The following is a 15,292-nucleotide window of genomic DNA, read 5'->3' as shown; positions in this document are numbered from 1 at the left end:
TTGCCCCCCTACCATCAATGCAACTTTGCTTAAATGTTGAAGTCGAGCTCGCATGCACCATTTGTGCTAGCCTGTCATTCCACACTCTTGAGACCCTGAGTGAAGAAATTTCTCTTCATGTTCCCCTTAAACTTTTCACCCTTAGCCCATAACCTCTGGTTGTAGTCCCATCCAACCTCTGTGGAAAAAGCCTGCTTGTATTCACCCTATCTATAACCCTCAATTTTGTATACCTCTATCAAATTTCCTCTCAATCTTCTACATTCTAAGGAATAAAGTCCTAACCCATTCATTCTTTCCTTATAGCTCAGGTCCTCCAGACCCAGCAACGTCCTTGTAAATTTTCTCTGTACTCTTTCAACTTTGTTTACATCTTTCCTGTAGTTAGGTGACCAAAACTGCACACAATACTCCAGATAAGGCCTCACCAATGTCTTATACAACTTCAACATAACATTCCATCTCATATACTCAATACATTGATTTATGAGGGCCAGTGTGCCAAAAGCTTTCTATATGACCCTGTGATGCCACTTTCAATGAATTATGGACCTGGTTTCCCAGATCCCTTTGTTCTACCACACTTCTCAGTACCCTACCATTTACTGTGCAAGACCTCGCAATTGTCTGCATTAAATTTGATCTGCCATTTTTCCGGCTAATGCAGATTCCTCTACAAGCCACGATAGCCTTCCTCACTGTCAACTACACACCCTATCTTGGTGTCATCCACAAATCTGTTGATCCAGTTAACCACATTATCATCCAGATCATAGATATAGATGACAAACAACAATGGACCCAGCACCGATCCCTGCGGCACTCCACTAGTCAGAGAGATAACCATCTACTACCACTCTCTAGCTTCTCCCACAAAGCCAATCTCCAATCCAATTTACTCCCTCACCTTGAATACTGAGCGACTGAACCTTCACGACCTGTTCCCAATGAGAGTCCTAGTCAAAGGCCTTAAGTCTATGCAGACATCATCCACTGCCTTGCCTTTATCCACTTTCCTGGTAACTTCCTCAAAACACCAAGATTGGTTAGACATGACCTACCACACATGAAGCTATGCTAATTGTCCTTAATTAGTTCATGCCTATCCAATTACTTACAGTACATATCTAGTCTTTTAGAATACCTTCCAATAACTCCCACAACGAATGTCAGACTCACTGGCCTATGATTTCATAGTTTATTGTTTACAGCCTTTAACAGTGAAACAAAATTGGATGTCCTCCAATCCTCTGACACCTCTCCTGTCGCTAAGGAGGATTTAAATATCTCTGCTAGGGCCCTGGCAATTTCTGCACTGGCCTGCCGCAGGGTCTGAGGGAACAGCTTGTCAGGCCCTGGGGATTTATCCATCCTGATTTGCCTCAGGGTAGCACATACCTCCTTCTCTGTCAGGGTCCATGAAATTGATGCTACTTTGCCTCACTTCTACAGACTCTATCTGTCTTCTGAGTAAATACAGATGCAAAGAATGCATTTAAGATCTCCCCCATCGGTCTTGGCTCCACACGTGAATTACCATTCTGGTCTTCCAGTGGATTACTTTTTCCCCCTTGCAATTCTTTTGCTACAGTTATGTTAACATAACTGTAGAATCCCTTAGGATTGTCCTTCACCTTGTCTGCCAGAGCAGCATCATGCCTTTGTTTAGTCCTGCTGATTTCTTTCTTAAATGTACTACACAAGCACCTCATTTGTTCCTCCCTGCCCATACCTGCTATGCACCTGTTTTTCTCTCTTAACCAGGGCATCAGTACCTCTTGAAAACTTAGGCTCCCTACACTCATTATCTTTACCTTTTATTCTGACAGGCACATACAAGCTTTGTACTCTCAAAATTTCACTTTTGAAGGCTTCCTATTTACCAACAACACCTTTGCCAAAAACCAGCCTGTCCCAATTCACACTTGTCAGATCATTTCCGATATCAAAAATTAGCCTTTCTCTAATTTAGAATCTCAACCCATGGATGGGGCCTTTTTTTGCATAGTTACTTAAAATTAATGAGATTGTGATGATCACTAGGTGCAAAGTGTTCCCCTACACAAACTTCTGTCACCTGCCCAGTCCCATTCCCCCAAAGCAGATCCTGTATCATACACTCTGTCATTGGGACATAAAGAAAAATCTCACTATGCTATATCTTAACCCTTGAGAAAGCAGAAACCTGTAAGAGACACAAGTTTACGTAAGTTAAGGGAAAGACAGGATGTATCTGCGCAGGAGTGCAGGAAGCAAATGGGATATAGTTCAAAAGTGAAATCAAATCAGATTCAATTGAAACTAATCTCATACTAATTCGAAACAACTTTAACTAGATTTATGGAGCTTTAAACAATGTGTATCCTAGAGCAAAGATTTCACTGATCAGAGAAATGACTCTCCTTCAGCTCCAATTTACTGCACTCTGCAGTTCTTCAGCATGATATCCAACAAGGAAAACCCTTAAAACCTTAAGGTGGCATCACAAGAATGACACTGTAATTCCAGCTGGGTTGTGACATGAAGCTTTCTAGAACATGCTGTTATACCGATAGTTTTCCATACAAGGTAAATTCAATTTTTAACACAATTTTCACCAACCCTTCTCCTCCTTTCCACTAGCTTGCGACAAGAAATAGCAAACATTCAATATTTATTTTAAGAATAGCACAGAATTGTGACCAATTCTCCTCCTCCTAAGTGGAATAGTATCTCAATAAAATTGACAGCCACAGACTACAACTTACAACTATCACTATAATTTGAAAAAGCAAGTTTTATTAAATAGAAATAAATTGCAATTCGACAACTTAAAAAGTGCTTGGTAGATCAAACATTAATTTTATCATTACAAGTTCGCATTCTGGAACAAAATTCTTTATAGATCTCAACTTGGCTCATTATATAAACTAGAAATTTATTAACAATTAGTCAATCAAAAGCAAATTGATACAGTGCAGCAGATATAAATTTATTAACACTACATGAGATTCTACTGCCTGGGCAATGCTGTACAAGGGGCACATTCCACTCTGCAAAGTAAACTGTAGTTTCACAGAACCCCAGCAGTTGCATTTGAGAAAGACAATTACAATATCCCTCAGTTACTGAGTTCATAATTGCTTGTCAATAAAAGATCAAGTTTTCTCAAAATAACAGGCTTAGTAAACATTTCATTAATGCCCAGTCAGACTGAGGTTTAAGATTACATGTTATACGACATTGTACATAAGGAATATTATTCCCAAGTTCAGCATTGAGAGGAGATAGATAAAACAGAGTCTGGTTTAAATGGCCGGGTTTAATTTTTCCTTCGATTAGTGTTTCATAGTTAGGTGTGTCATATGCTGGTGACTAGACCATACAAGTCCAGAAAACCATTAACAGACATTGGGCCACCAAAACTAATGACTCCTTTGTAAAGGATATCAACGGATATATCTGGGGTCTGGTTCAAGTTTGGAAAAAAAAACACTTTAAAATCATACCACTGATTCTAAGAATTAACATGAATTTAACTTCTAAACTTTAAAAAAAAAAATCACTGCACAAAAATATGCAAGATAAACCGATGATTCAGCAGAGTATAAAAATAATGCCGTACATTCAAATCCCTGGACTAAAATCTCCTACTGCATTTTGATCAACAGGCATCACCCAGTGACTCTAGTGACTGACTGACCAATTGTGCCGATGTACCAGCTAGGGAAGCTTGAAACGGTAATGTTGTTTGATTCTAGAACTTGATGAAAGAACTACAACCTGATTTGAATGCATGAGAAATGAGAATACATGAGAAATTACAAACATATTGCTTGGGAAGAGAATTTGGACAAAAGACTACTTTCAAAATATACTGACCTTTATTTACAATTACATTTCACCTTATATAGATTCTTTTCAGCATTCACAATGAGTCAATATTTTGCAATAAAACAGTAGAAAGTTAAATTTCTTCATCCGCATAGTTAAGGCAGCGTACATACCCAGAAAGTACTGGAACTCGTCTACCCAGGGTTACTTTTTTTTACTATACTATCAGAGTCCAAAACATACAAGACCCTAGTGATAACAGGAATTAATTGTAAAGAACTTTTTGGGGATTGGGCTAGACAAACAAAACCATGAAAATACCAAATCTTCTTAAGCAATATAGCAACAGGCTTCTTGCCTTCTGCACCTATAAGCCGATTCTTAACTGAAACATCTTCCCACCAACTTGCATTGCAGCACCTTCCAGTTGAATTTCCAATTGTATGTGCTGTCTGTGGACCCACTGATGTAAACCCATCCATTTTATGTTAGTGCAAAGTAAACCTCTTACCTGTAGACAAGGCAATTCCCCTTGTAAAGGGGAAAACGCAGAACTAATTCAATGCAAAAAGGTGGACTTGGGGCAAGTTCTTTACAGCCTAAGCTTTTATTAAATACTGGCGAATATAAAGCAGCTATTCAGAGAGCCACAAGGGTCTGATATTTAAAGAGAAATAAGTGCACAGTATTTGCCAACTGTCTTCCAGGTGATGTAGGGATCTGTTCAGTAACTTGAATGAAAACTACCAGAAGACCTTCAGCAATGAGTTTACAGAAGAGAAAAAAAACGAGTAATCTACACTACTGGCAAAAGACTAACAGCTGAAAACCCAGTCAGGCTTTCAAGTGAGAAGACCATAGGTACTTTTTACAGAAATTAGGCAATTAAACCAGTTATAACTTTGGAATGTGGGTTTCACTGTTCCTCAAATCCACTAACATGGGAATTAACACTAAGTAAAACATGTTAATTAATTTGTGAAGATAGATTTTTCCTTTTTTCAAAATGTTTACTAACCCAAGACTGCTACAAATTCAAAGCCTAAACATTAGTGTTAATACTTCCTACAATACACAAATGCTTGACAAGATTTATTGACATCAATGTCCAAAAATATATTTAACAATTAATTAATAAATATTGATCAACAGGCAATACAGCTCTCTGAGATCAGGCACTTTTGTAAGAAAAGAAGGGACATAATATTTGCACAAATCAGTAAGCATTGACGTTTGCAGTCTTTTCCAGATGAGAGAGGAATCCTACATGCAGCTGAAGACTAGGTTCTGGCCATTTGTAGGAATGTATTGGATAGAAATTCTCGAGAGGCTGGCTGATTGACGAGGCATTAATTGTGTGGATCTGAAGATTCATTGTAGATATCAGTGACTCTTCTCAAAGTTTTCTTCAGGAATTACAGTTTTAAATGGGTAGTCCCACATCCTACTAGTAATTCCAAATCCTAAATGGGGAAGGATAAATGGACAGATTAGATGGTGCAGTACAGTACACTTGAGAAATTTCCAAACAGCTCATGAAGAATGACATCAAGTCTCATGGAATGCAAGCTTTGACACTAATCTCCAGGTTTATTAACACTGATGGTTGATTTGTTCCCCAATTAATATTTGGTCAATTCAGTCAGAAACGTTCTCTATCTTTGACTGTACACTAAACCAGAGTACTTACACCTTTGAGTGAGGGCCAGTGATCTTCATCTACCCCGCCTGACAAATGCAACATTTATTGCTCAAGTTCAAACAGAGAATGACTAAAGTGCCGGGTACAGTAGATCATTGGGCAAGTACCGGGTACAGTAGATCATTGGGCAAGTACCGGGTACAGTAGATCACTGGGCAAGTGCCGGGTACAGTAGATCACTGGGCAAGTGCCGGGTACAGTAGATCATTGGGCAAGTACCGGGTACAGTAGATCATTGGGCAAGTACCGGGTACAGTAGATCATTGGGCAAGTGCCGGGTACAGTAGATCATTGGGCAAGTGCCGGGTACAGTAGATCATTGGGCAAGTACTGGGTACAGTAGATCATTGGGCAAGTACTGGGTACAGTAGATCATTGGGCAAGTGCCGGGTACAGTAGATCATTGGGCAAGTGCCGGGTACAGTAGATCACTGGGCAAGTGCCGGGTACAGTAGATCACTGGGCAAGTGCCGGGTACAGTAGATCATTGGGCAAGTGCCGGGTACAGTAGATCATTGGGCAAGTGCCGGGTACAGTAGATCATTGGGCAAGTGCCGGGTACAGTAGATCATTGGGCAAGTGCCGGGTACAGTAGATCATTGGGCAAGTACCGGGTACAGTAGATCATTGGGCAAGTACCGGGTACAGTAGATCATTGGGCAAGTACCGGGTACAGTAGATCACTGGGCAAGTGCCGGGTACAGTAGATCACTGGGCAAGTGCCGGGTACAGTAGATCATTGGGCAAGTACCGGGTACAGTAGATCATTGGGCAAGTACCGGGTACAGTAGATCATTGGGCAAGTGCCGGGTACAGTAGATCATTGGGCAAGTGCCGGGTACAGTAGATCATTGGGCAAGTGCCGGGTACAGTAGATCATTGGGCAAGTACTGGGTACAGTAGATCATTGGGCAAGTACTGGGTACAGTAGATCATTGGGCAAGTGCCGGGTACAGTAGATCATTGGGCAAGTGCCGGGTACAGTAGATCACTGGGCAAGTGCCGGGTACAGTAGATCACTGGGCAAGTGCCGGGTACAGTAGATCACTGGGCAAGTGCCGGGTACAGTAGATCATTGGGCAAGTGCCGGGTACAGTAGATCATTGGGCAAGTGCCGGGTACAGTAGATCATTGGGCAAGTGCCGGGTACAGTAGATCATTGGGCAAGTGCCGGGTACAGTAGATCATTGGGCAAGTGCCGGGTACAGTAGATCATTGGGCAAGTGCCGGGTACAGTAGATCACTGGGCAAGTGCCGGGTACAGTAGATCATTGGGCAAGTGCCGGGTACAGTAGATCATTGGGCAAGTGCCGGGTATAGTAGATCATTGGGCAAGTGCCGGGTACAGTAGATCATTGGGCAAGTGCCGGGTATAGTAGATCATTGGGCAAGTGCCGGGTACAGTAGATCATTGGGCAAGTGCCGGGTATAGTAGATCATTGGGCAAGTGCCGGGTACAGTAGATCATTGGGCAAGTACCGGGTACAGTAGATCATTGGGCAAGTGCCGGGTATAGTAGATCATTGGGCAAGTACTGGGTACAGTAGATCATTGGGCAAGTACTGGGTACAGTAGATCATTGGGCAAGTACTGGGTACAGTAGATCATTGGGCAAGTACTGGGTACAGTAGAAATCAGTCACCCCTCAGCATCCCTCAAACACTTGTCAGAATACCTTAAACACAAAAGATTCTGCAGATGCTGGAAATCCAGAGTAACAGACACACACACAGAAAATACTGGAGGAACTCAGCAGGTCAGGCAGCATCTCTGGAGAGGAATAAACAGCTGATGTTCTGGACAAAGACCAAAAATGTCGACTGTTTTTTCCTCTCCATAGATACTGCCTGTCTTGCTGCATTAGAATATGGCAGCGTGTGAGGGAACAAACGGTAATGTTGATAGCAGGTGCAGAAAATCATATCTAAAGAATCCTATCCAAATATCTATTCCAAGTTTACTGGAACTTTTGCTATTATAATAGCTTTAGCATCTGGTGCAGGGCCCCCTGTCCCCAGCCCACATTTTAAATTTAAGACAATAGTCATTCCACAATGCTCATGTCAGAGCACAAACATGAGCGTGGGAAATCATGTCAATACATTCCTCATCACATAGATCAGCAGCTGCATGAAAAGCCCTCAACATCTATAAAATTGCCAGAAGGGACTGAAATTATTTTATTATTATCAGATTTAGAAATAACAACTTAGGAAGAATGGCTGCTTGCAACGATAACTTTCTAGGAATTTTCAATGTGCTTGAGGAAATCATTTAATTTGACTCCAGGATTATCATTTCTGGATAAACCTGTCTGGTGATCACTGTAAAACAGTAAAACAGGACTTCAATCAAACATCTGAAGAGAGAAATGAGCCCTGAAAATAAAAAAAACTGTAGATGCTAGAAATCTAAAACCAAAACAGAAAATGGTGAAAATACTCAGGAGATCAGGTGGCATCTGTGAGAAGAGAAATAGAGTTGATGTTTCAGGTGGAACATCATCAGTCAGAACCAAAATGAAGACAGAAACTTGAGAAGCTGCGGGAAGTGTGGAGCAGGAGACGTCTCTGGGAGGGCAAAACTGGGAATTATTTGGCTAACGCCTGCTTTTTGACCACATGGTCACCTAAGCTTCCTATTGCTTGGCACTTTAAATTCCTCGTCAGATTCCTAGTGCCACCAAATTGGTTCATGCCCTTCTGCACTGTCAGTGAGGCCCAAATGCAAACGTGTGGAGTCACACCTCAGTTTCCATCGCAGCACTGTGCAGCCTTCTGGGAACTCTGCAGCTTCATATCATTTGGGTTTTTCAATCTGCATCAGTGACTTTAGCTCAGCTTGTATTTTATCCCCCCTTCGAGTGGAGGACATGCCCATCCTTACTCATTTTCACTGCTCCCATTCATTCATTGACAAGATAACCGTATTCATATTTTACCCCCTCAGTCACTCAGTGTTACTTGTCTTATGCCACCACCCCTCCCCAACTCCTGCAGTTCAACAAGCTTCTTTTTGACTCCAATTTGAAACATTACCTGTTTCTCCTCCCACAGATCCAAACAGACCTGCTGAGCACTTTCTGTTTTTGTTTCAGTATTCAAGCCCTGAAGGCCAGAAGACTCCCGCCAGAAATTAGGCTGTGGGGAAAATGGTCAACTGAGGGCATTTTATAGAAGAACAGGAGGCAAGGTCTTTCACCTTGACACGGCAAAGAGACAGTTTTTCAGGGTAGATGTAAAGAGAATAATGAAAGAAAATTTTATGAAAATCAGTTGGATGCTTAAATTTGGAGCAGACGGAAGAAAATTCCTCCTTTAAAAAATGTTAAGATTGGCTGAAGAGTGACAAATCCTATTGGAGATACAACCATGTTCCAAGTATTATATAGAAAACTGCCAGAATCAGATCTGTATGTAAGTTTTGTTGCGGCAGTAGTACAGTCTCCTGCAGACATAATTTTTCTTTGAACAGTCGGCCCTCCTTATCCGTGGAGGATTGGTTCCGAGACCTCCCACAGATACCAAAAAACACAGATGCTCAAGTCCCTTATTTAACCTGACTCAGTGTGGTGGTCTTTAGGACCCAGCGGAACCCCAGACTTTATTTAACATGGTCTCAGTGCAGTGGACATTAGGACCTGGCGGTGAAGCTCTGAATCCGCGATGTTTCTGTTCACAACAATAATCACGATTGAAAATAAGGTGGAAGTAATAAAGTGATCGGAAAGAGGTGAAACGCGTCATTGAAAGAGGTCATTGGAAAAGCGTTGGGCTACAGTCAGTCAACGATCGGAACAATTTTAATGGAGCATGTGAAAGGCCCTGCCCCGATGAAAGCTACAATTATTACTAAGCAACGCAGTGGTTTAATTATTGAAATATGTATGTTTCTTAAGTGTTTTATGTGCATAGAAAGGTAAAATATGTACTATATACTAAGAAAAACATTTGACTGACTGATACTAAATAATACCGGATGTACCTGTTCTGACTTCAAATCTGACTTAAAGACGGACTCAGGAACGGAACTCATTCATAACTCGGGGACTGCCTGTACTTTTAAGTCATTTCTAGATTACTTATAATACCTAATACAATGTAAATGCTATGTAAATAGTTGTTATACTGTGTTGTTTAGGGAATAATGACAAGAAAAAAATAGTCTGTACATGCTCAAATAACGAGTGCTGGAGAGAGAACTTCTGGGTTTTCCCGATCCACGGTTGGTTGAATCCGCGCATGCGGAATTCGCGGATAAGGAGGGCCGACTGTATAGTGGATTCCAGTTAGTTGGGACACATCAAGACCAGTGCATTTTGGCCCAATTAAGCGGCTATCTTAATTAGTCAAAGTTTCATGGAAATAATTAAAAATGAATAAAAAAGACAAATTAATTTCAAATGAGTAACACATTATGTATTTAAATGAAATATTCATCCAGTGTATCGTCCTATGTTGCTGCGTTCTTTAGACTGACTGTAAATGAACTAAATTAGTGCAGGCATCCAGTGTAGATAATGGACTGCCTTCAACAAATGCATCCTCCAAATCATCACTTTCATGGTAACATTCAGGATTACTGTTGATAACTTCAAATTCTTCATAGCTCCTAACTTGCCAAAATAGTGAAATCGATTCACTTTTACACCCAGACATTTCTGGCACCTCCAAGTCTGGAAGCTTGAAACTGCAGTGGACAGAACAGTTCTGAATTGTCTTACTGCCAACTATCAGTGACAAAAAAAGCACTGGCTTTTGAACACAAGCACATGCAACTGACGCTATTTAAAAACTGTTTTGCTCTAAGTGCGATGTAGTGTCAGTCTAGTGCACATGACTGATGTTAGTTAGAAACTGTCCGACAACAATCTCCTGTCCCAAATAAATGAAGGGAACCCCGGCTATTTTCTCGATTAGTTTTTGTTAAGAGTTGTCCCAATTAAGTGACTGCCCCTGATTAACCGATGACCCAATTAACTGCAATCCACCGTATTTCAATAAGGTTCAAAGGGGAGACTTCTTTTCAGAGAGCAGTAATGTGCTCTTTTAGACGAGTTGTAATCATCACCATCACATAGGAATTTAGGTACTCTGCAAAAGTGTGCAGGTCAAAGACAACTTCAGAGGGAAAATCAGCGTGAAATATCTACTCAAAAAGCTCATCCAAAACTGTTTTTTCCTCCCTGAAGTAATACATAAACAAACCAAAAAAAGTCTACATATCTCATCACAGCATGGATTAACAAGATATAATAAACCCTGTTCAGCAAAGGGAGGCTTGCTATAAAATCATAATGACTTACCATAAGATGGAGGAGTAGAATTAGGCCATTCAGCCCATCTAGTCTGCTCCATCATGGCTGTTTTATTATCCCCTAAACCCCTTCCTCCTGCCTTCCCCACATAACCTTTGACACCCCGGTTAATCAAGAACCTACCAACCTCTGCTTTAAATATACCTAAAGATATGGACTCCTGTGGCAATGAATTCAACAGATACACCACCCTCTGGGTAAAAACATTCTTCATCTGTTCTAAGGGGACATCCTTGCATGCAATTTTTTCCCAAACTAGTTGAATATGGGATCATCCAAAATTGGGATTAAGGCAAACTATCAGAACAATACAGGAATGTAGCAGTCTGACATGCCAAACTGATTGTTGATAGTAGGCATCAAGGCTGGTCCCAAAATTATATTTTCCAGTATTCTCCAGAGGGAGAGCCATTCCATTCACTGCTTCAGACCTTGAGAATTAATTAGTTTTGGCAGTGTACGCAGGCCGAAGCTAGAGTAGGAACAGAGGAACAGGTGGTGGGGAATGAGGGCACTGGATGGAACACACTGAGACCTTCAATTCCCTCCTCAACCTGTGAAAGAGTTATGTTTGATTGCTAAACAAAATACAGCCATACGTGCCAACATCTCATCAGAACTGGTTCCTCACAAACAAATGGTGTTAGTAGTTTGCCCACAAACTAGGGAAAGATTGTAAATTAATCTTATGGTTTTAAAGTTACTAAATTCCACTTAAAATATGAAAAAGCAGTTATTTGCCAGATCTAGAATCTTTTAGTCTTAAATGAAATATATAAAACAAATCACCTAATTTTTGATGTTCAAAATGATGTTTTACATGGTATGCTTTAAGTTCGTAGAGGTAGCTGCCCTTCTTTGGACATCCATAATGCAGATAATAATGTATCATATCATAAACGACATATCCACCGAGACCTCCAACAAAGATGGAATTACCAACTGCTCCTGGAGCAAGCAGGTGAAAAGCAGCAAAAAATAAGCCTACAACAAGCGATGCTGGAACAGGAGGGAAGACCAATCGCGAACCATCGAATGGAGACTACAGAGAAGAGAGAGGACACATGTAAGTACTTTGTGCTTAAATGCGCAAAGGTCACAGAACACATTTTCCTATAAACATGCAACAGCGCCGATTTGTGCATAGCCAACAGCAACAGAACTACATTGCAAAGTAAATGTTTAGCTTCAAAAAAGAGCAATGTATTCAAATTTTACACCGTTGGACAGGGAGTGAAATTCTGACATGTTGCTTTCTTTTGATTGCTAACTTTTATTTATTACTTGCTAAAATTCAAAATTCGATTGTTATTCACTTGATATTGCTTAAGGAGAGAACTGCAGTGAGCATGAGAAAAGCTTGCAAAATAGTGATTTACAACCAAAAAGTGTAAATATGAAAAAGAGGTTAACAACCCTTGTCCATTCCTTTATGCAAAACAATCATAAAATGACAACTTTAATGCTAAACTGAGGTATCTGAGCTTGGATATGTCTGGGTGCATTGTACATTACATGGTCAATATTGCTGAAATTTTAATCAACCATCACAAGAAGCAGACATCAGCACATTGAATTAGCCACATCATTTCCCACTAACGCTGCCTTCTGTATTCTCAGACAACATTCAGGTAAGATTCAGCTATGCTTTGAAACCTACTTTTCCTTTCAGGGTTTAGCAGGGGTTGACAAAAAAAGAGCCAAAATTGTGTTTGGTAAATCACATGGGAATAGCAGTCTCACTTGCTTATAACTCTGCTCAGTCTCCAGTTAACGTACAGACGACTGCAATACAACTTCTGTTAAAAAGTTCCTATGATGTGGGATTTCTAAGTATTCCAGATGAAATGCTGTGCCAAAATCTGAGGAAATATGCAAAAAGATTCTTGGTAAATCTTTTGCCTTATGATCTACCCTTTGGGTGTAGTGGAAACTCAGTTAATTCTGATTGGATGATATTGTCCATGAATGATTCATGATCACGGGCAGACAAAAGAAAGCAAGGAAACTCTGCAAGGTATGATGCTGCACAACCTTGTCCAATTTAAATTGAGTTAGAAACATAGAAGACCTACAGCACTCATAACTCTGGTGTACATGCAAGAACAATTTTGTATCGGAATTACCCAAATCTAGCAAACCAACTGGTAACTAACTTTAATAACAAAAAGTACAAATCCATGTTATAAATCAAGGTGAAACTTCAAAGGGACTGTGGTGAGGAGACAGTTGCAACGATAGAATTCTCTACCTCTCAGGTACAGGGGTGGAACGAATCTGTTGATGGCAGGGAGGGGGGTGAACAGTATGGGGGAGGATGGGTAAGCAATAAGACCAAGATTGGATCGGCATGATCACGAACAGCAGACTGTGCAGTGTTGTCAATTGGCCTAATCTATTCCATGTTCATATTCAAGCTTTGGTGTGCTTTGATTCCATGTACTAAAAATCAAACTTTACACTGAATGGACTGAAAATACAATTGCCCTCCTCACCTCAGTATTAATTTATACTGAAATTATAACCTCCTAGATCCAAATACTCCCAAAAGGATCAACATCCTCTTCACATCCACGCCGTCAACCTTTGCCATGACATTACATTTTATTAGGATTGCCTTACTCTTCTAAACCTCAAGCACACATCGAACTCTTTTCATAAATCAGCAGCCTCAACCATGGGTGACCCTCATCTCCACTGGCTCCAAGACAAGTGTTCTTTCCTTTAATACAGAAATTAAAACTGCCTGCAGTGCTCCAGGTGTAATCTCACCAGCATCCTGCACCGTTGCACCAAAATCTCTACTTCTATACCTCACACTTACATTAAACTTCTGAATTACTCGCATGCCAGCCATGCACGTGGACCTGCAAATCCTTTTGTACTGCATGGTTATTTTCAGAAGATCCCATTAATTATGACCCTGCAGAGCATACACGATACCGAAACCAGATCAGGAATCAATGAGGCAGCTAATACAGCTTCCTTTAGAGGGGTTTCCACGGATCTCTCTGTTTCCATGGAATAGAAAAGGTTGGGAACCCCTGCTTTAGAGCCTCTCAGAGATCACCATTTTAACTCCAGCAATATTCCTCGAAGGCAATTTTAACTTCTGCCAGTTACAAAATTAGGCAACAGAGCAAGCTTCTCCCTCTAATAAAAATCAGAATGCCATTAACAGACCTGAAATCACATTTATTACCCAGTGAAAACAGCAAATGTACTGAGAGGCTAATGCTCAGAAAGGGGAGGGGGGACGAATTAAAACTCCTCTTTAGCATCATAAACCCAAGGATTTAAAACAATTCTTAGTAATATGGAAAAGAAGTCTTTTTCTGGGGCAAAATTTTATACTACAGAACAATAAACCATATACCTCAGTCTCAAAATTCGTCTTAAGTATAGAATTAATTCCAGGCTATGCGAATGACAAACCAGATACACATTACAACTCCTACTCCCAAAATAAGGTTCTATGGTGGAGCCACATATGAGAATAGCAACAGAGGACACTTCTGCAATTACTCAAGTTATTGGAATGAAGTCACTGCATGATTAACAATAAATCTCCAAGCCACCTTCTCTTACACTCTTCCCCTTCCTACCTGCATTTTACATCCTTAGGGGGACACAGAATAAATGACAAAAGAGAGGATGATGGGCAAAAATAAGGAAATAATTTGGTTAGAGCAGAATTCTTAAAATTCTGTGCATTGGAGATAATATGGAAGTGGGGTGGAATTGGTTCAGCTAAGCTGATCAAATTTTGAATGGTCCAAAAGTACAACACAGGACAATGACCTAAATGGCAAGAACAATTCTTAAAAGCAGCTACTTGTAATCTCAAATATAAAATCCGTTCCAATCAAAAAACTGATCACAATATAATGATCACTTAGGTTAGTTTTTAAAGATACAACAAATGCAGAACACTTGCACAAAAGCTATATCATAAATTATGTTACATATAATTCAATAGGCTTTGCTGTTGCACAAGATGAAACAACATGCAAGTAGGGCTGCTCCCTGGAAATGCATCCCATCTCTTCATCTAGGCAAACACTTAGAGGAATCAAAATTACATAGGAGTCTCCAAATAGTAGCCAAGATGTGGGGTTGAGATGCAAAGGGAGCTGGAAAGAGCTTGTAACAAGGGCAATGTTACAATTGCAATAGGGGCTTCAATATGCAAACGGAATTGGGAAAATCAGGTTGGTGTCAGATTGTAAGAAGGAGAATTTGTTGAATGCTATGACATGGCTTTTCAGAGCAGCTTGTGCTTGAGCCTACTCAGGGAAAGGCCGTCTTAGATTGGGTGTTGTATAATAACCCAGATCTTAATAGGGAGTTTAATGTAAAGGAACCATTCGGAGACAGTGATCATACTGATTGAATCCATACTGCAATTTGAGAGGGAGTCACATGTATCAGTATCACAATGGAATAACATGAATTACAGA

The 15,292-nt window shown here is 40.4% G+C and overlaps 1 protein-coding gene across 1 annotated transcript in view; it reads right to left on the bottom strand.

Moving 5' to 3' along the window:
• Positions 1–2,756: 2,756 nt before the first annotated feature.
• fa2h (fatty acid 2-hydroxylase) overlaps positions 2,757–15,292 on the bottom strand; it is a 102,580-nt gene continuing 90,044 nt past the window's right edge. The window contains exons 6-7 of the mRNA XM_073069806.1: positions 11,622–11,874; positions 2,757–5,276 (exon numbers count right to left, since the gene is read on the bottom strand). Coding sequence (XP_072925907.1) covers positions 5,197–5,276; positions 11,622–11,874 — 333 coding nt within the window. The 3' untranslated portion in view covers positions 2,757–5,196. The remainder of the gene's footprint in view (positions 5,277–11,621; positions 11,875–15,292) is intronic.

This window comes from Hemitrygon akajei, chromosome 17 (assembly GCF_048418815.1).
Source record: "Hemitrygon akajei chromosome 17, sHemAka1.3, whole genome shotgun sequence".
Lineage (NCBI taxonomy): Eukaryota > Metazoa > Chordata > Chondrichthyes > Myliobatiformes > Dasyatidae > Hemitrygon > Hemitrygon akajei.
Note: the sequence above shows the minus strand (reverse complement) of the source record. Positions and strands in the feature narration are given on the sequence as shown.